The following is a 20,902-nucleotide window of genomic DNA, read 5'->3' as shown; positions in this document are numbered from 1 at the left end:
TTTAATAGTATTTAAGTGTTTATTATTTATTTTAAAACATGGTATTTATAAAAAAAAAACATTTCCATTTGTTTTGTAAGTTTGGTCTGAGTTCTTGATGCTTTTACAACGTTTTCACCAGCAGGTGTCGCCAGCATGTACTGTTTCAAGTGCTTCGAAACATCGAATCATTTTTCGAAGCAATTGGTTCAGTTGATTCAATGCTTCGAAAAGCTTCGTTTCTCCCATCACTAAATATATTAGGAACACTTAAAAGTCAGTAAATACAACTTTCAACAGATCTCCATTATTAAACCCTGGTTTGTATTGTGTTATAATTTTGTCAAGCCATTTATCAATGCATTGTGTGCATGAACTTTTGCTAAAGTTTTGCTAAATATTTTTTGCAGATTCATTGAATAAATCAAATATATGGAACATATGATTGCTGACATGTTGATTGAGTGTTGATTAAAAAAAAAAATGTAGTTGAAAATGTGATGGGGACAGCATGATTTTGTATGTGATGTTGTTGGTTTCTGCTTAGGTGCATGTTCATAGGTTTTGTAGGCACAAATTGTGCCTGCATATAAATTTCTAAAATAAATAAATAAAAGATTTTTTATTATTCATTAAATAGGAGGTGCTGTAGCTGATAGTGAAACAAAAATAGGCAAAGTGTTCAACAGTACAGTATTAGGGTCAATAAGGTTTAAACCCAGAATTTGTTAGATAGATAGACAGATAGACAGATAGATAGATAGATAATAAAACTTAAATGAAATTCAATTCAATTAAAATATACAAATAAAAACTAATTCAAAATATTTATATAAACTAATAGTAGCCTATCTTATTGATGCTAAAATAACAAGGTCAAATGTATGTCATTCAGGAATTCTTGCATTTCTTGATATTTCTTTCTTTTCTTTTCTTTTTTGCGCTATAATAAAACTTACTAAACAAAATATGAGATGACATACTCTCTCAGTTTAAATGGCACTGATAGTCATATCCCTTACGAAAATTAACCATGGTTTTACTACAAATTAAACAACAAAAAAACATGGTTACTAGTTAAACCATGACAACCACAAATTAACCATGGTTTTGCTACACTAACCATAGTTTAAGCATGGTATTTGTAGTTAAACTGTGGTTATACAAATGGTAATCAATACGCCTGGGGAAAAAATGGTTACTATACACTTTTACTACAATAAAACCATGGTTAATTTTCGTAAGGGCTAGTAGTGACACTTGTCGCATAATGCAAACTAATTTAGATCTCCACGACCTTTGTCAGACTGGTTCAGTTAATCAGTTGCGAGGCTACTGCAAACTAAACACCTCAAATACGAATTAAAAAACATAATGAGCACATAGTCGTACCTTAACTCACTTTAAAACAAAGCACGAAAGCATGGAAAACAACTAATCTCAGTCATTTAAATTAGTGGACAGAAGACCGGTGACTTTGACCCAGCCGAATGTACTGCGTCGTACACTTCTACAAATTACATTGGCAAATTACAATAAAAGGAACACGTTCAATAGCAAAACACAAATAAACTGTGCTTGCCACTGAACAATAAGTTTATTGTTGCAAGTACTTACAATTTACGTGTCGCATATGAACACTCAACCTTCCCTCGTCACGTCAAAACAGAGCGTAATCAGCGTATGTCACAACACAACACAACCTAACAAAGTTGTACGTGATTGGCAGGCATGAATGACCAATCAAACAGCAAGTTGAAATTCGTCACCAGTAGCGGTTGCATGAATTGTCACCTCTTTCAGCCAATGGAATAAGGATGATAACTCTTTTACCCTCCTATTGACTAAACAGAAATTAAACGAAGTCGTACCGATTGACAGAATTACCGACGAGTCCTAAATGTTAGATTTTCTTAAAGGGAAGTCAGTGGCAGTAAAATCTGAAAATGACAGTTTATTACACAAATCCCAAGAGCGAGGAAGGAGGGTTTAGGGGTGGGCGTGGCCAAATCTTGGTTTGGTTGCATCGCAGCGCATACACAATGGCTGCTGGAAAGAGGGGAAAGCAAACAATTTTTAGGCCCGCCGCGTCCAGCAAAAAATATGAGAAAAAAATTATTAAAAATCCGGGGAATAGTTGAAAGTCAAGAAAAATACCATAGAAAGGATGTTAACGCTCCCACGGTGAGTTTTATTCATATTTAGAAAATTGTTACGACGTTCTTTAATTAAAATATCGGGGTTATTCAAATTATGAGAGAGGGGTGAGCTAGAGAAAAAAGTTTTGGGTTAATCAGCGCCTAGTTTGGGACCCGAGAGAAAAGCAACGAAAGACTGAATTATATAGGAAATGTAACATAATTCTGTTATTTGTTTCTGTCAAGTCAGGTTGCGCTCGGGCGAATGTCAATAAACAGAGAAACGCGTGAAGTTGTAAAAGTTGAAAAAAAGTTTTTGAAAAATGTGTTTTGAGATTTTCTCCAAATATACAGTAACGATCATGGCTACGGTGATAGCCGTAGCAAACTCATGAGTATTTAAATATTTAAAAAAGCACGCTGCATACATGGTGCGAAAATTTTGACACAAACATGCACGCGAATCGAACACAAACACGGAGTTTGTGATAGAAGCAACTTTCCATGTTTGTAATCACATTTAAACGCAAAATGTAATAAATAAGCGGCATAATTCTGCTCAGTTTTGGCTCAATTTACAAAGTTAGTTGTTTGGGAGTCACAGTCAGTGACTAGCCTATATTAGGGGTGTCCTTGTACAAAGTTGCTAGTGTCATTATAGGAAGAGAAAGCTGCTTGTCAATATCGAAAACAACCAAAATGGTGGGAGAAGTGAAGGGGGACTAATTAGGAGATGCTGAGCAGAGCTCTTCAATGTTCATCTGTCCGAGAGAAAGTCCCACTTAGGACCAGGATGAGTGATTGATGAAAGGCCATTGGATCTTAAATCTTAAATGACAGAATCCTTTAATTATGCTAGTAATAGTTTGATTTTACTCACGACACCGAGATGTCAAATAGCCTCTCAGAGTTGTTGGTTGCTAAGACACGGGGTGTGGTGCGTTTCTGTAGAATGTCAGCGGAAATTTATTTTATAGTTTGCAATCAGATATAGTTTCATATGAAACATGTGCATGTGATGGCTCTGCGTGTGGTAACGCAAGAGCATAAGCGGCATTGTGCGCAAAATAGCCTACATTGTAGAGCTGTTAAAATCAGCGCGTGTGTGTTTGCAATTAGAGATAGAAGGTTTATATAAACATATATAGCCTACACGGCATATGGCCAGATGCGGTGGAAGGTTGGAGGTTAAGATTCTCCATCTGGGCTATGAAGCACCTCCATCTAACTGCTCCTGGGTGTTCTTTAAAAAATAGCATTTCAGGTGAAGGGGGTCAACGGGTTTTCCGCACAGTTGTTGTGAATGTGAAGTTCGGAGTCCTTCAAAAACTCAAAAAACGTCAAACCTTCCCCTGTAGCCCACTATAGCAGTAGGCTATACTGCGAACTGCATGGATCAGTTTCGCAGAAAAAAGCCAAAGATTTAGCATTCAGGAAATGTCTTATTTGTAGCCTAGCCTATATTTAGACCTTATAATTTATTTCGGTAGTCAAAAAGCTAAAATAATTGTTGGACCGCGTAATTAAGTTGTAAGATTTGGTGCATGCAGCCAGCATTGTGAAATACGATTTTGAAATATGAATAACTGAATAATTAAAAAAAAATTCTGCGAAACTGGCCCATGCAGTTCGCACTCCTAATAGCCTATAAGAGGCTTCACGGGAAGTTTTTATGTTTGTTTTTTTTTGTTTTTTGTAGACTTCCTGCAGCTCAAACAGAGCTAGCAACACAAAGGCCATAGGTTTGATTCCTAGGGAAAGCTAGAACCTTTACCCATGGGCTTAGCTTGTGGGGGGGCCAGGGGGGCCTGGCTCCCCCATAGCGATTTAAGAATTGTACTAAATATTTATTTATAAAGTTTTTTTCTATGAAGTAAAAATGTTAATAATACATGTAAAAGTGAATACGTAAAAGTTATGTTTGTGAAACTTTAAGATTTATTTGTGGATCTCATTCTATTTATTTGTCAATATGTTTAATGTTTGTTAATCTCTTTACATTTATTTATGGATCGTAATCTATTTATTTGGAATTAAGCAACAATTCTATCTCCATAGATTCCGGACAATCAGATAAAGGTGATCCACAGGACGCAGCCGGTTTAGCCGCACACTACTTTTATGCCGACCATTTACATACAAATGTTATTTAATTTTCACAGACCACAACCTTTAAATAGATTTTAGAATATAAACTGTTTATCGTCTATTCACTAAGACTAAATAAAAAGTGTGCGCTTCATTGTGCATTAACTTGAATCAAGCCCAACAAATGTCTGTTTTAAAAACAGTGGATGAGTAATTCACTCCTTGATTTGCTTAATAAAAGCCTCATTTGAGATCGTTTTGACAGACATGTTTATTGTGCATTTTAAACGTGTTTATTGCTAAGTTTAGTGTGGCAAAATAGAAGCGCAGCTGTAATTCGTGGGCAATGTATGTGGTTACCATGACAACCTCACGCACTTGCCACTGCTCTATGTGAATGTGAATATGTAGATTTACTATAGCAAAACTAAAATGTGTTTAAAAGTACGTCTGACCAAATCCACCGGTTCGGTTTGGCCCCCCCAAACTCAAACGTCAAGCTACGCCTATGCCTTTACCTAGATGAAATGTGTGCCTTGAATGCAATAGGCTATAAGTCGCTTTGGATAAGCGTTTGCCAAATTACATGTATTATGTAGCCTATTTAATTAAATGGGAATGAATGAATAAAGCTTTTTTCATCAGAGTAGAATATTTTATGCTTTATTTTTGTTTGTTTAGGCTACATTTTTTTGTTTGTTTTCATAGTCTTGACTGTATAGACTTAAAACTGTTACAATTTAACCAAGTAATGCATTCTTAGATATAGATGGTGCTTTATGCTCTCTTGCATTAAAATGTCTTACTGAACTACATTAAAATATGTGTAATAAAGTATATAGCTTAACTAATGAAACTCTGCAGACATTAGTGATTTGTCTTGCCAAGGAGACTACAATTACAATGTTATTTTTTTCTTGTAAGATTTTGTTTAATATTAAACAATATTTGTTTATTTGTACATATTTCTTCTTCTTCTTCTTCTTGTTATTTCAAAAAACTGAACTTACTTGTAAGAATATATTGGATATTTGTGCTGGTACAATTCTAAACGTTTATGTTTTGTGTTTTGCCATTTAATTTAAAATTAAAAGTAATTACTAAAACTGCAATGCTAGAAAAATCTTGATGACAAAAAAGTTGATGCAATTCTAAGTAACAAACCATTTTGTTCTAAATAATAGCCTAATTGTAATATACCTATTTTAATAACTCATAGAAGATGAGGCATATAAGAATAAGTTAACTGGTTTAACGTTTAAGGAATGTATTTGTTGTTGTTGTTTATTGTTTAAAGAGTTGTTGGATGGTAGTCTTTAATCCATCCAGTATGGAAAGGAACAATGTGAGATATTAATGTGAGAGAAAACATTAATTTTAACTTATCTGAAAAAAAAACAATTGTGTTTAATGACAGCCTTTTAGCTTTAAATTTTCACACTTCCTCTTCTTTGTCTTTTCATTGCAAATATTCCACTGAAACAGTTTAGCAAAACACACATGGAATGCCATGAGGGGATTGTATAGCACTGGAAAAAAAAAGAAAGAAAAAATGCAGGATATATAGCTGGTCAAATTTTTTTGAGTTTGTGAAATAAATTAAGGAAACATATGTGAAAGAGAGACAATTAAAGAAGTGATGTTGGCAAGGTGAATACTTTCCTAGGTATAGTCTTTGAAAATAGGAAGGCAAGTGGATATCAGTGCAAAACACAAAGTAAAGAAGAGCAGCTGAAGTTATTAAAGAGTTTAAGTTTAGAGAGTCTGCACTTCTGTGTTTTAAATAGGTTTAGTGAACCTTGCCCTTTTACACAATTCTTCATACAATCTGCATATTCTGTAAGTTTTGTATGCCAATAAGTATAGTTTGCAACTTTGTATTTATTGCATGTTCTCTATATTTTTATATGTATGCAGTGTGCCACTGTGTTTACACAGTTTTTACTGTTTCAACAGTATTTACACTTTAAAATTAAATCAACCTACAAGTGGCTTCTATGTGACACTGCATACTATGATGGCATGGCCGTAAATGAAAGTATTTTATTAAAGGAAAGCAAGTATTTTATTACTTAGTAAGGTTTTAGCTAAAGTTTTTCATTAAGCGTTAATCATTTTGCCTGGATACAGATTTCTGTATCCTGTTATCATTGTCTAGTCTAGTGTTCTCAAAGTTTAGTATGAACACCATCAGTGGTACACGGAGTGTCCTCAGGTGATACAACCGACGAAATGAAAAATTTTAAAAGGTAATCTGAAATCAATTACAGATTTGAAAACCGTAATTTATTATTTATTTATTTGTTTGTTTAATAATTTTTTGGGCTTCAGAAATATTTCAACAGCTGTACAAGCTGTGAAGGTACTATTGCAATGCATTTTTTTACTGACACGGTACTACATAAAAAGTAGTCAGTTCATTCATCTAGTCAATTCACTGTTTGCTGTCTTTTCTTAGGGCCTTGCATCTCTGCTGTGTTGAAGATTTGGGCTGTCACACTTTCTCTGTGCTGGGACATATCACTCGTGTCCACCACATGGCTTGCTGTCACTAATTTGCCATGGCAACGGTATCTCCAAACGACTGCCCCACCACGGCAGGACACTGTCGAGTGCGGAAGAGGAGAGTAGAGGGTAAAGTGAGGAAGAACTTCTCCTGTCAGTTGTGTGAGAAGGCCTTCAACAGCTTGGAGAAGCTGAAGGTACACTCGTACTCCCACACAGGGGAAAGGCCGTATCACTGCACACACACTGACTGCACCAAGGCCTTCGTCTCCAAGTATAAACTCTTACGGTAGGTACTTATACTTTCACAAACCATTCCATGGCCATCATATGTCTCTGATGCAAACCCACTGTTTTTGTCTCAGTCAAAATTTGAAAATAGGTGAGTGGTCTGAAATCATATGATAATTGTTATTTTGCAAAATAAGGTGTTCGTAGTTCAGTGGTCTTGGAACAACATTCTTACCTACATCTTAATCTTGACCATTAAAAGGATAGATCACTTAAATTGAAACATTCTCTCATTTACTCTCCCTCTTGTTGTTTCAAACGGTATTTCTGAAACTAAATGGGGTCGAAACCACATCACCAAACTTGTGGATAAACTGTCCTTTTAACTACCACAAGATTCAGAGGTAAATAAGTTTATTATATTGTTGAAGCCCTAATACCAATTTACACCTAATATCAGAAGGTAATAATTGATTGAAAGGTATGTTAAAGCCCCGAAAACTGCAATCCTAACTCCAACTCCTAAGCTAAAACCAAAAATCTGATTGACTGATTGATAAGAATATTGGTCACGTAACTTGATGAAATCTTATTAAGCAAGACCAGATATACTCAGGTTTGTTTGATAACATTTGGACATTAATAGTTTCTAGTCTGGTCAATGTACGCTAATGTGTTTGTGTCCATAGGCACATGGCCACACACTCTCCAGAAAAGACACACAAGTGCAGCTACTGCGAGAAGATGTTCCACCGTAAAGATCACCTGAAGAACCACCTCCACACACACGACCCCAACAAGGAGGCTTTCATCTGCACAGAATGCGGCAAGAGCTACAATACCAAACTAGGCTTTCGAAGGCACCAAGCCCTTCACGCCGCACACCGTGGAGACCTCACCTGCCAGGTGTGTCTGCAGTCATACCCAAGCACTCCCCTACTGCTGGAGCACCTACGTGGACACGCAGGGAAAAGCGCTACCGCAACTAAAGAAAAGCGACATCAGTGTGAGCACTGCGAAAGGCGTTTTTACACCCGTAAGGACGTGCGACGCCACTTGGTTGTGCATACAGGACGCAAGGACTTCCTTTGCCAGTACTGTGCACAACGATTCGGCCGTAAGGACCACCTTACCCGGCATGTTAAGAAAAGCCACGCTCATGAGCTGCTGAGGGTTAAGGCAGAGCCCGTAGATTTGATGGAGTCACAATCCTCGCCAACACCTGGGCCTCTCTCTCTGAGGTATCCAATAGGTCATGCTTCTTACTCGCCAACGCCGCCACTGAGGGCGGAGCTTGAAAGTTATCTCTTAGAGCTACAGGCTGAAGATACACCCAAGCTGAATGCTTCTGCAATGGTGACTGGAGAGACAACATCATCCCTGGACTTTCTGTCTCCATTGTTTAATTTTCTGCCTTACAACCAAGGGGCAGGGCCTACTTTCGGAGTGGCCTACAGCCAGGAGGAGGGGCTACTGACCACCCCCATGCAAGACACCCCAGAGCCTCTTAGCCTCCTTCACACAATCACACATTCACACACACTGTCACAAACCAATGCACTCACTCCGAGTTATACACATCCACCATCTCTGAATACAACCACCACCCTGCCTCGCTTCCACCAAGCCTTCCAGTAACCCAAATACATTCACACACTTACAATTTTGTAGCACTTATTAAAACACTCTTATGTTTATTATCAACTTAGCCCTTAATCAGATTCATACAAGCATAGAGTCTTTGAAATCCCGCCAAGGCAACAAGTTTCCTCAAGCCAGTACCACATTTTTAAGGAAAGTCTTGAGGACAGTATCACACTTTTGATCATTCAAGAAGTTGAAAATGCAATACTCACTTTATTTTCCGTCTAGAGGTGTTTGGGCAATCATTTTAACAATGGAGGATGCCAATCACCTTACAAATAGAAGTGAACATTAAATACATGGTTATGTGATTTGTAAGAGCAGAGTTCAGTTTGCAGTGACGTTTCACTCCCAAAATGCTGAAATAGAGAGAGATTAACACTTTTAACTCATTAACACTTTAAACTTCTAGCGGTGTTGAAGTTCCATCAAAGCTAAAAGATGTTTTGTCTAATGTTTTCATCGTGTTGTTTAATATATAGCTCATAAACTGTTGGGTACTGAACTACCACCGTTTTAGTGACTATGTCACACAACTATTTACAGCCAAAGGCAACCAAAACCTTCATATCTAAAAAATATAATAATTATAATAAATAAATAAAAGGAAGGTTCATCTCTTTATGTTTTTTTTTTTTGATGGCTGTTTGCCATCATGCTGCTGCTCGTTGTAAGGGCCTCAAAGGATACCAGTGCAGGAATGCTTCACAATTCACATTAACAAAGGGAAAGAAAGACGGAAGACTCTCTCTCTCACCCACATACACGCTCACATCCTATTACTCTCTTACTCCATTCAACCTCATCCACCAGAATGCTGGCTATTGCACTGATCAAAGCTGTCAATGAAAGAAACATTCATATCAGTTTTTGCTGTCTCGGTTTAAGCTCACAGCTTATATAACTCCAAAAGACAAAATACAGTCTGTGACAGTTTATTGACAGAATATTGACTTCTCTACAGTTTACCTGAATATAAGCTGAGGATGTAGTTGATCTCGGTATCAAATCCATTGAAGTTTGTAATGAACATAAAGGTTATTCACATTGACAGTGATTTGCAAATCAACCATTTGCCATTTATTTTTAGTTAGAGTTGGCAATTTGAGGCGACACAAGTGACAGAGACCTCAACTTTATGCAAATGGCCAGTGAAGCAATGTGTTGGTTACTAAAGGAAGTGTGTAAACATATGATGAGATCACTCATATGATCTGTCACTGATTAAAGAAGTTGAGTAGAAATACCTGCTAGTAACCCACAGTACAGCAAGTGGTTGATCTCCAGCAATGTAACTGCTGTCAGTGTGAATGCATCTTCCTCTATAGACATCCTCTAGAGACGGATCTGCGTGTGTGTTTATAGGTATTTGGACAGAATGTTGGCTAAATGTCTGTTTGATGGGTTTTGATTTACTTCCTCGGAAGCTGAAGGTTGTTAAAAGCTTAAGAGAACCTCCATTTGGGGCATATATTTCATAATAGCACTTTCAGAAAAAAAATAATATGCCTTTTTTGTGAAAGTAAATATTATAGATGTCATAAGTAGCTTTTAGAAGATTTTAAGCATACATACACAATGCTATATGTGTGATATTTTTACAGGTACACTTAATACAGTGTTTTTGTTATTGTTGTTTTGCTTTATTGCACAAAATATCTAATTGTCAGTGTCTCTCGATTGAGGCTTCAGCCAAACGAAGAAAAAAGGTCAATTCCAGCAAGATTCCTTTAGCAAGTACTTACGACATTTTAGGTTTCTGGTAGCTTCAGTATTGACAAAATTGTGTAGATCTAGGTGGCCCGCTACCATGAGGTCATCTGAATGAGTCATGTCATTCATTTATATTGCTGCTGAATCATGGACTTATATTGTTAATCTATAGGATTACTCGAAAAGAAAACTTTATCATTGGGAGCCACAAACTCTCCTGTTCATTGTCATTGGTACAATCACAACACAGAGTGTGTGAGCGACACTCCTGCAATAAATCTGATGGATAATGCTGCTAATGGACAGTGTATAGCCCCTGGTGGTGCAACCGACTTTCTCTCCTCTTTTTACCCCCAACATTTCAAACTGTGTTTTAAAGTAGGAGTGTGTGTGTGTGTGTGTGTGTGTGTGTGTGTGTGTGTGTGTGAGAGAGAGAGAGAGAGAGAGAGTGTGTGTCGTGGGTTAGGGGTTACGTGAGCCATATTGTTAATGTGTTTGTAATATGGTGCATATGACACAAACCATTTAGAGGATGGATGACACCACAGCATGGGGAAGGCCGTGGATGTACTGACCTATGATCCGAGATAGATGATATGGATATAGATAAAAAGGACAGACAGCATTCCAGCCATAATTATGTGTGTCATTCTGTGTTAATGGCCTGCTATTGCTAATCATGTATATTTTACTTTAATGTATTTTACAAACTACTGTTGTACATGTATAGCCTAAGACAGACAGAATCCTATATATCTATGTGTATGAATGTGTGTTATGCATTTGTCTCCATCATGAGAGCCTGCTGCCACAGCTGACAATTAATTTGTCTCCTACTGATAACATCATCCAAAGAGAAAGTTATTTATTCACTGACTAGCTGAGTCAGGTGTGTGTTAAGGAAGGCAGGCTGTTGGCAGTTGTGCATGTTTCTGATGAAAAGTGCGTGTTTATGTGTATGTTCAGACGACCTTTGCTGCTATGTGAGGAGAGGAGAGATTTGGTCCAGTGTTAATACTGTCCACAGTAATGAGCGATCAATAAACACAAGAAAGACTCACTCTACCAGGTGTTTGTGTAAATGCACACGCACACACACTGGTTTCCATTTTTACTGGGACATTCCATAAGCGTAATGATTTTTATACTTTACAATCTGTATTTTCTACTCCTTTACCCTAACCCTATCCCTAAACATATCTCTCACATGAAACATTTTTATGTTTTCAAAAAACAATCAGTATGATAAATAAGCTTCCTCATGGGGACCAAACAAATGTCTCCACAAAGTCTAAATTTACTGGTATTACTGTAATTGTGGGGATATTTGGTGCTGTAATGTAGGGAACCAGGACATACACTCACATTTTTTTCAAACCCTTTACAGGACATACTTCTCACATTTTTATGTTGCTTAAAACAAAACAAAACAAAAAAATGTACACACTGTTCCCCATAATGAAAAAAAAAAAAAAACAGTTGTATGATAACTGTGATAACTTTGCAAATATAAGCAAATAAATAAAAAAATAAAAATTGACATAAGCAAGTAATTAGCAAAGATTTTCGCATCATACCCAAAAAGTCCCAACGAAGTACCGAGTTAAGGGGTCTGAATATTTTTTGAAAAAGTGTGTGTTGTTTTTCTTTTGTCTTTTTTTTTAATAACATTAAAAAATATCGTGGAAATCTCTTATTATGTAGGCATTGTTCCTATAATTAAATTGTAATGATCTATTTAACACATCATGGTAGTTTGTTTTATGAATGATTTTTATAAATTCAGTTTCATTTAATTTGCAACATTTATTATATTTAATAAATCCATGTTAATTTTTTATTCGTTGTATTTGCCATTATTCCCAGCGATAGGCAAAAATCCAGCAAAATGCTCTTTGTTCCGGCGGAAATGTTGACGCCATGTTGTTGTCACACAGTACCCGGATGCATCATATAAATGAACGAGCAGGCCTTCAAGCCTTCCTTTCTTGAAGAACCGGAGCGAGTTCGTGTTGTGCGTTTCCTGGCTCACCGCTGTTCGCTTTGCAACTATTTCCACGAATAAGTCGGTCAGGAATTAGTAACCATGGTAATTTTAAGTTGTACTAATATTGTATTAACACAGAGAAGCAGTCTTTGTTGTCTTCTGTATCTGTATTTAGGTGTTGGGCAGCTCGTGTAACGTTACACACGTGCCGCACCGTGTTTCTGAATTGTCCCGACGTTGCGCTAATCCATGATTTGTAGGCTTGGAGTTTGAGCAATTTGCGATCAGTGAAAATCATGTTATGCCAAGAGAGTGCTTATGATCTTCTGTTGATAAATTATGACGCTGTTTACTTTGTGTTATATTTTGTAAAATAGTGTATATGGTTGTAAGATTACACATTTTATCTTCCATCTTTTTGAATGAGTAGTTGTGAGTAGTAAAGCAAAAAAAGAATATTGTATTCACTAGAACCCTCATTACTGTATTCAAGGTTATAAAATGGAGGTGGTTGTGTAGTCACATTAATAACGTAGCATTGCCGGAGTTTTATTTTTTTAACGGAAGTAGAGCATAGACGATTCATAGCAAAAGTTGCGTATTTCTGGCTTGTTTGTTTTGTGAATGTTGTTTTACCGACCTCCTCACTAGGAGGAAAGACTAAACATTTGACATTCAGTATAAAGATTTTGCAAATGTAGTGATTTGCCCTGCATTTTGTATTAATTGATATATTTGTTATAGAATCCAATTTCAATGCATGTATTGTGTACTGAGTATTTGAGACTTGCCGTTAAATGTGTGCCCCAGACTGTTTAAGTAAAATAATTTGATACAGGATTTATTTTTAAATTTGTATGGGTTTGTTCTGATACCCTCTGCTGATACCCTGACCTGTTTTAAGTTTAGTGGGTATGTCAACCCTCTGGGTTATAACATAAAAGAAATTTAGGAAAAAAGAGCAAGTATTTAGTGAGTATCAGAGTTGCATTGTTTGCACTGTTTAAGAAGTTTATTAACAGCATGTATGTTTTGCAGGCATTCAAAGACACTGGTAAGGCTCCTGTTGAGGCCGAGGTGGCAATTCACCGTATCCGCATCACTCTGACCAGCCGCAATGTCAAATCTCTGGAAAAAGGTGTGTTTGTGGCCCGGTGCTCTGGTGGTACTAAATTGATGGCAGTGAGGATAATAATATATGAATGACATAAACATGAGCTATATTATACGCTATTCTGAGCCTTTTTTCACAAAACTCTGATTTGTGTGTCTGAATAGGTCAGGCATGTTGTCATTTAAACACTTTTTTTTTTTTTCTCTCTCTTTAGTGTGTGCTGATTTGATCCGAGGTGCCAAGGAGAAGAGTCTGAAGGTGAAGGGTCCTGTGCGTATGCCCACCAAGGTGAGTACCAGTTTTGATTTTTGTCTTGATCTCATATTTAAGCTAATGGAAGTTTCAAAGGACTTCAATTAAAAACTCGTATCATTCACAGACAGATGTTTGCCAAGAGAATGTCCCAGTTTTTAAGACGCTTATCAGGCTAAATTTGGTTATTTTTTCTTGTTCTCTCTCCCTGTCAATAAGACTCTTCGTATCACTACTCGCAAGACGCCATGTGGTGAAGGTTCCAAGACCTGGGACAGATTCCAGATGCGGATTCACAAGCGCCTCATTGATCTTCACAGTCCATCTGAGATCGTCAAGCAGATCACCAGCATCAGCATTGAGCCTGGTGTTGAGGTGGAGGTCACCATTGCAGATGCGTAATTGCTGTCATCCCACTTAATCAGCTGTGTTTGCTATCAGCTCAATAAAATTGAGATTTTTGGATTTCTGTCTGTTTTTTTGTTTTTTTTACCCCCCACTGACCTCGGACTGGTTAGGTCTCCATAAAATTCATTTCTTGTCTACTTGCGTAGAAGCCTGTATGCATTTATTTAATTGTGTGGAGCATAGTGAAGTATAAAAAGGGCAGTCAGTGCATTTCAATATTGTTTGGAATACAACATTCTTAAATGTTGTCTTTTGTGATCTGCAGAAGAAAAAAAGCATACAGGTTTGCAACTACATGATGGTGTGTCAGAAGAATGAGTACTCTGAAACGTGAGGATATGTGAAGTTAAATTACTACAGGTCTTTTGCAGTGCCATTGCTAAAGTAAAAAAAAATAAAAATCTGAAGGAGTCTTTGTCATTAATAGACAAGTATTTTTACTGAAATTTGCATGGCTTATTCACATGAACTGGAAAAGTTAAATGTTTATTGAAATTGGTAAGCAATAATTAAATAAGCCTTTCACAGCAACTGAAATGTGAATGTATACAGAATTTATATTTTATGTTTAGGCAACACTATGGTCTTGATGTTGAATGAGTATATATATATATATATATATATATATATATATCTTGTATTGGTCAGGACTAATTAAAAAATAAAACAGGCCAAGAACAAGATGTCATCCCAAATTGCACCTGTAATTTTTTGATTGTACCACAATGAATATACATCATATACAATTTACAGGTGTGCTGAATGTCTTTTTAGGACCTGATCGTTAAGTACTGATTGGTGAGCAGGCGTGACAAATGCATTTTGGGTAAGATCTTGTCTTGCCCGTGTTATCAAAGCAATTTTAGGTAATTGTTTAAAATAGTTTCAGTTGTTGCAAGTTATATCAGTTTGCTTTTGGTGTCTTCTCTAAATCTCTGACCCATGTTAGTGTCAAGTTGAAAACTTTTAAGATTTAATGCTCATTGTTTTAAGCACATAGCTTTTATTATCGTATAATCATGACAACAGTTATTGACGTGACAAATGAGGACACCGTGTTGGTGGCTATGGAGTCAACTGCTTGTGAACCTCATGCAGCTCTACCTGAACTTTCTGGAGTTTCTTCCATAACATCACAGGTCATAAGATTGCAAGTACTAATGTTGTCATGAACTCTAATAACATATATTGTTTTACATATATAGTGTAGTACTTTGTATGGTGTTTGATGTCTTTGCTATATGCAGAGTGAGACTGCTGAAATCTCTGAAAAACAGCAACTTCGAGTTTACTTGAAGGTGCGCCCTTTCAGTGAAGAAGAACTCCAAAGCAATGAAGATCAGGTGTTGTAGAACTTGGTGTAATGTTAATCAAGTTTTGTGTTTGCTTTAGGAAATGTTGGACTTCTATGAACATCATTTTTTTTTCTTCCAGGGTTGTGTTGTATTGGAAGACTCTGAGACCATTGCCCTTCATGCTCCTAAAGGATCTGCCACCATGAAAAGCAGCGAGAAAGGAATTGGTCAGCAGGTGTATAAATTTAGCTTTACCCAGGTACAATACTATTTTAAAAACCCAGAATTTGGACGTATCTTGATTCTACAGAGTGACTTTTTTTTATTTATTATTATTATTATTTTTTTTTTGTAATGCAGATCTTTGGACCAACATGCACTCAGGCAGAGTTTTTTGAAGGCACAATCAGTTCACAGGTGCATGACTTCATTCATGGGAAAAATGCATTGGTGTTCAGTTATGGTGTGACCAATGCTGGAAAAACATACACCGTACAAGGTGAACTTAACATAGACATTCACACGGTATATGCATCCTATGATGTATCTTCTGTTGTTGGATGTTTGTAATCGTTACATGTGAAATTGTCTGTTTTAAGGTTCTCAGAAAGAACCTGGCATTTTGCCACGCGCTTTAGAGGTTGTGTTTAAGCACATTGCTGGCCGCCAGTATGAGCATATGGACCTAAAGCCATATTTGAGCTCAGATGTGCAAAAATTGGACTCTGAGCAGCTAAAAGTAGAGAAGAACGCCAAGGCAGCACTATTCAGTTTGCTCAAAGAGGTAAGACTGGTCTGCACATGACACTTTAAGTTTTGGCTTCAATCAGGGGTGTCAAACTCCGTTCCTGGAGGGCCGCAGCCCTGCAGAGGTTTGTTCCAACCCTGTTCCAAAACTCATACCATGTAGTTTTCAAAAAAAGCCTGAAGGACCTTATTATCTGGATCAGGTGTGTTTAGAGTTGGAGCTAAACTCTGCAGGGATGTGGCCCTCCAGGAGCTGAGTTTGACACCCCTGGCTTAAATAGTCATACTTTGATATAGCTGCCTGCCGTTTGCTGAAAACATTCCAGTGCTTTTTTTTTTTTTCTTAAGTTGTGTACTGCTTCTGAAAGTCATTGTTAAATCTTGTATATCTCTCTTCTCAGGAGCCTGAACCCACAAAATCCAGTAGAAATAGAAGCTCAACGTCCTCAGTCAGTAGTTTGTCATTTTCCAGCGTTTCATACGACCACACAGGTAATAAGCATTATGATCACTAAAATGTGTGAAAGACCATGTGTAAGGACCTGGTTTCAGCTTTCTGCCCATGTCTTTCAGCCGACAGTGTTGATGGGATGGTTGAAGGGCAATATCTGTACTCTGTTTGGGTGGCGTTTTATGAAATCTACAATGAGCATGTGTATGACCTGCTTCAGCTAGCCCACACCAGCAAAACCAAAAGACGTCTTGCACTACGAGTTTGTGATGACAGCACGGGGAGCTCTTACATTAGAGGTATAGTTTCTTCATTAAAATAAGCAAATGAGATGTTTATTTGCTTTAATGCTTTTTTGTAAACGTAGTTGGTGTCTTTTTTTTTTAGATTTAAGATGGGTTAATGTGCAGAATGCAGAGGAGGCTAGTAAGATCCTACGTGTTGGCAATAAGAACCGCAGTGCAGCAGCAACCAAGATGAACCAGTCATCCAGCAGAAGGTCATCTATCATCTGTTTACCCATTTTAAAAAAACAGCTTTTTGTGTGTTCCAAGTATAAAGGTGCTTAATTTCAGACTTCTAAATTAAATGTTCCCTCTTGGTGGAATGACCTGCCCAACTCCATCTGAGCAGCTGAATCTTTAGCTATCTTCGAGAATCGGCTTAAAACGCATATCTTCCATCTTTTTGACCCTCTAACTCAAGCACTCTCTATTGTAATTGTTTAAAAAAAAAAAAAAACTTGCCCCTTTTAGACTTGCACTCTAATTTACTAACTTCATGTTTAAAAAAAAAAAAAACTCATCACTAGCTTCTAATCTTTTTTTTGTTTTTTCTATTTTTTATTTATACAATTAACAAGCAAAACAGGCCTCTAACACTAGCCTGCTCTATTCTTTTTCTATTGTTTTCTTTTTATTATACAATTAAAAAAAATCCTTGCTACGTGTACTGTTAAGCTAACTGAGACTTGTTATAGCACTTGTGTATCGTTGCTCTTTCGTTGATTTTGATTGCTTCCATTGTCCTCATTTGTAAGTCGCTTTGGATAAAAGCGTCTGCTAAATGACTTAATGTAAATTGAATACAGTATATGTTGCAGTTTAGTGCAGCCTGTAAATTTGAAAGCAAATTAAATTGCCAAAAAAAAACACTTTGGTCTGTTTGCAGTCATAGCATCTTCACCATCAAACTGATACGCATGGAAGGAGGAGATGTTCAGGGACTGTCAGAGTAAGTGAAGTGCATATGTTTTGAAACGCATGTTATTTTGAAAGTGTAACACCCTCTCTTTTCTTGCATAAGTCTCTCGCTTTGTGACTTAGCCGGCTCTGAAAGGTGTAACAAAACCAAAACATTTGGAGAGCGTCTGAAAGAAGCTGGTAATATAAACAATTCACTGCTGATTCTAGGCAAGTGTATTGCAGCACTCCGGAATAACCAAGGTTGCAGGTACATGCAAATACTAACTAGACAGTTAAGAGTGTCTGGTATATGTGCTGTTTTCAAAACTGTGTTCCTGTTTGCTTCTCTAGGATGAAGATGAGTTACATCCCATTTCGAGAAAGCAAATTGACAAGGCTCTTTCAAGGAATGTTTTGTGGGCGTGGCAGGGCTTCCATGATTGTGAATATTAATCAGTGTGCCTCAACTTACGATGAGACCCTCCATGTGATGAAGTTCTCTGCTGTTGCCAGACAGGTTTGTGAGGGTTGTGTGGGCTGCTTTTTTTTGTGTGTAACATGAGCTTTTGCAGTAGGCTGAATCATAAGGTCACAAATGAGAAATTCTATAGTCATGGTTTTGATGGTTGCATAATGCATATGACCATGCAGCTCACTCAAGTGTGCCATCTGAGGTCTACATGTGTGTGTATATATTAGGTGTTACAGGTTATACCTCAAAGATCTCTTGAGTCTCTGGCACCACGTCTCGTTGGTCTGGATGGGAAGCCATTGCTGAAAAATGGAGTTATTGATGACCAGGCTGTGGATGACTACTTGTCAGAGGAAGAGCTGCTGGATGGAGATGAGGCAGATATGTCAATATTGCCTCAAGAGGTGACCTTGCTTTTGTTGAATAGCCTACTTGCATCAGCTGTGACAATGCTTCACTACTGTAACTCATCAAGATGTTCAGTGCTCAAATAAGGTTTACTTTTTTACAGAAACCTTTGCAATGTGTTCACTGACTTGGCTATTTGTCTTCTGTAGGAATTGGTAAGCTTGGTGGAAAGCTTGCGTATAAAGCTGTTGGCTGAGCGCAGAAAAAATCTGCTGCAGGAGATTCAGATACGAAAGGAGATGGGAGATGCAATGTTGCAACAGATCATGGAGTCGGAGGAACTGCACAGGTCTGTTGTTAATGCAGAAGCAACAGAGGCAAGTCACAGTAACATGGGCTTGTGAAAAGGTTTTCACTTTTTAAAAAATTTTTTTTTATATATATATATATATATAAGTCGTCAGATGGTGGACCTAAAGGAGAGTTATGAAGAGAAGATGGACAGCACATTTGAGATGTATAAAGAGGCGTTGAAAGAGCATGCATACCAATGCGCTCTGGAGAGACTAGAAGAGGATTACATCCCTATAGAGGAATACAATGAAGAGCAAGAGCGAGTCAAGGTATATACACAATTCAAATGTAATTAACCCCCAACTATTTAGTGTAACAGCACTGGGTGTGCTACACTTGTCTGTGTATGCAATTAGCCATATCTAGGTATGAGAATATAATAGGCCAGCAGTTTAGCATTGTAACTGCACAAAATGTGTCAACCTAGCTGCCTTTATATTAATAAATTGATTGATTGAAAATCAGGTGTTATGTATAGTATGTTAGTCTAACATAATTTTAATATAGGAGCTAGAGAAGCTTGTTCGAGAGTTGGAACAGAATTGCCAGCGTTGTGGTCCTCCACCACTCATGCAGGACAACTCCATGCAGACGAATCCAGTTCCTGCCACAGAGTCAGGTATTATCTATTTAGTGTGTGTGTGTGACTGGACATGTCTCTCTGTGAGTTGTGGTGGAACTCACTTTTTTTTTCTTTTCTTTTTTGGTTGGAAAATTTAAAAATGCAGTGTGTGTGGTGGGGATTAGTTTGTTAGGTTTGTACAGTCGTGTGTACTCATCCATCCATTGACTGAATTCCATTAATTGCAGAAAGGTTCAAAATGCTGTACAAGGAAAAGTGTGCGGTGGAGAAACTTTGTGTTGAGAAGCAAGAGGTAAATGGACAACTGAGTTTCTGTAGCGGTTTCATGATTTGTTCTGAGTTTTTTTTTTTTTTTTTTTTTTTTTAAGTTGATTGTGTCTTTCGAGCAGCGAATCAGTGAGTTGAATGAGACTCTGCAGGAAGCTGGGGAGAGCTACATGGAAAAACTTGCAGAGGTCCAAAATATACAAAACAGACTCTCAAATCAGGTAAGAACAAACTCGGATGAAACCTACTGTATGGACATATGCTCAATTATTATTATTATTATTATTATTATTTTTATTTTTGTTAACAGGAGCAAAAAATTGAGTGTTTAGAAAGTAATGTCGTGGCCAAAGAGAAGGAGATAAACTGTTTGCGGCAGGAAATTGCAAAGCTGGCTAATGATTCTGTAGGACGGCCTCGTCCAAGGTGTGGTCTGCTGGTCAACATTAAAGAATCAATGACTCCACAATCTACAGGAAGTCTATGTCGCACCATTAAAAAGTCAGTAAGGGCAACAACATCTCTAAGGAAAAAGCCGAGCTGATTACATGCTTTGAAGTGCTACTGTAGCACTATTTGTTGAATGTGTTTCTATGTTTTTATTTTTGTAATAAAAGTCTATTTTTAAACTCTGGAGTCTTTTGGAGTTCTATCAATGATTGTGATTAACGTGCTGATACAATGTTCACTGCCCAGATGATTCCGAAATTTGTAAAGTGCTTATCTCAAACCAGTTAATTCTTTTAAAGGGATAGTTCACCCAAAAATGAAAATTTGATATTTATCTGCTTACCCCCAGGACATCCAAGATGTAGGTGACTTTGTTTCTTCAGTAGAACACATTTGATTTTTTTTTTGTTGATTTTTTTAATCCAACCATTGCGGTCTGTCGTATAATGCATGGCAATGGTAACAAAATCTGAGAGTAAAAAAAAAAAAAGACCTGCACAGACAAATACAAATTAAACCCTGCGGCTCGTGACGACACATTGATGTCCTAAGATACGAAACGATCGGTTTGTGCCAGAAACCGAACAGTATTTATATATATATATATAAAATATATATTTTTTTTACCTCTGTCCGACTGTCTTTGGGCGTGCGCAAGGCATCCGGTGCGTGAGGTGTGTACGCGCTCTGGC

At 37.3% G+C, this 20,902-nt stretch overlaps 4 protein-coding genes across 5 annotated transcripts in view; 3 read left to right on the top strand and 1 right to left on the bottom strand.

The window, feature by feature from the left end:
• Positions 1–1,681, bottom strand: part of chchd7 (coiled-coil-helix-coiled-coil-helix domain containing 7) — a 12,482-nt gene extending 10,801 nt beyond the window's left edge. The window contains exon 1 of the mRNA XM_016540870.1: positions 1,597–1,681. The gene's annotated coding sequence lies outside the window, so the exon portion shown is untranslated. The remainder of the gene's footprint in view (positions 1–1,596) is intronic.
• A 332-nt stretch (positions 1,682–2,013) lies between these two features.
• On the top strand, positions 2,014–11,478 carry plag1 (pleiomorphic adenoma gene 1). Its single transcript, XM_016540857.1, has 3 exons — positions 2,014–2,163; positions 6,664–6,999; positions 7,631–11,478. The coding sequence occupies exons 2-3, from the start codon at positions 6,767–6,769 to the stop codon at positions 8,577–8,579; spliced, it is 1,182 nt and encodes a 393-aa protein (XP_016396343.1). The 5' UTR covers positions 2,014–2,163; positions 6,664–6,766; the 3' UTR covers positions 8,580–11,478.
• A 784-nt stretch (positions 11,479–12,262) lies between these two features.
• On the top strand, positions 12,263–14,116 carry rps20 (ribosomal protein S20). The gene is made up of 4 exons (XM_016540868.1): positions 12,263–12,387; positions 13,324–13,423; positions 13,614–13,687; positions 13,871–14,116. The coding sequence occupies exons 1-4, from the start codon at positions 12,385–12,387 to the stop codon at positions 14,051–14,053; spliced, it is 360 nt and encodes a 119-aa protein (XP_016396354.1). The 5' UTR covers positions 12,263–12,384; the 3' UTR covers positions 14,054–14,116.
• An 828-nt stretch (positions 14,117–14,944) lies between these two features.
• Positions 14,945–20,389, top strand: LOC107730119 (kinesin-like protein KIF20A). Of its 2 annotated transcripts, none has more exons than XM_016540849.1 (18): positions 14,945–15,198; positions 15,307–15,402; positions 15,494–15,613; positions 15,715–15,853; positions 15,954–16,138; positions 16,503–16,593; positions 16,675–16,851; positions 16,940–17,051; positions 17,723–17,785; positions 17,858–18,004; positions 18,088–18,253; positions 18,436–18,612; positions 18,766–18,905; positions 19,014–19,179; positions 19,418–19,529; positions 19,721–19,785; positions 19,883–19,981; positions 20,071–20,389. In XM_016540849.1, the coding sequence occupies exons 1-18, from the start codon at positions 15,079–15,081 to the stop codon at positions 20,302–20,304; spliced, it is 2,409 nt and encodes an 802-aa protein (XP_016396335.1). In that variant the 5' UTR covers positions 14,945–15,078; the 3' UTR covers positions 20,305–20,389. The 2 variants fall into 2 exon arrangements, with proteins under 2 accessions (XP_016396335.1, XP_016396334.1); XM_016540848.1 differs by having other exon boundaries at positions 19,862–19,981.
• The last annotated feature ends 513 nt before the right edge of the window (positions 20,390–20,902 follow it).

This window comes from Sinocyclocheilus rhinocerous, unplaced genomic scaffold (genome assembly GCF_001515625.1).
Source record: "Sinocyclocheilus rhinocerous isolate Xijiao unplaced genomic scaffold, SAMN03320098_v1.1 scaffold36, whole genome shotgun sequence".
Taxonomy (NCBI): Eukaryota; Metazoa; Chordata; class Actinopteri; order Cypriniformes; family Cyprinidae; genus Sinocyclocheilus; species Sinocyclocheilus rhinocerous.
The sequence above is the reverse complement of the archived record's forward strand: the minus strand, read 5'-3'. Positions and strand labels throughout refer to the sequence as shown.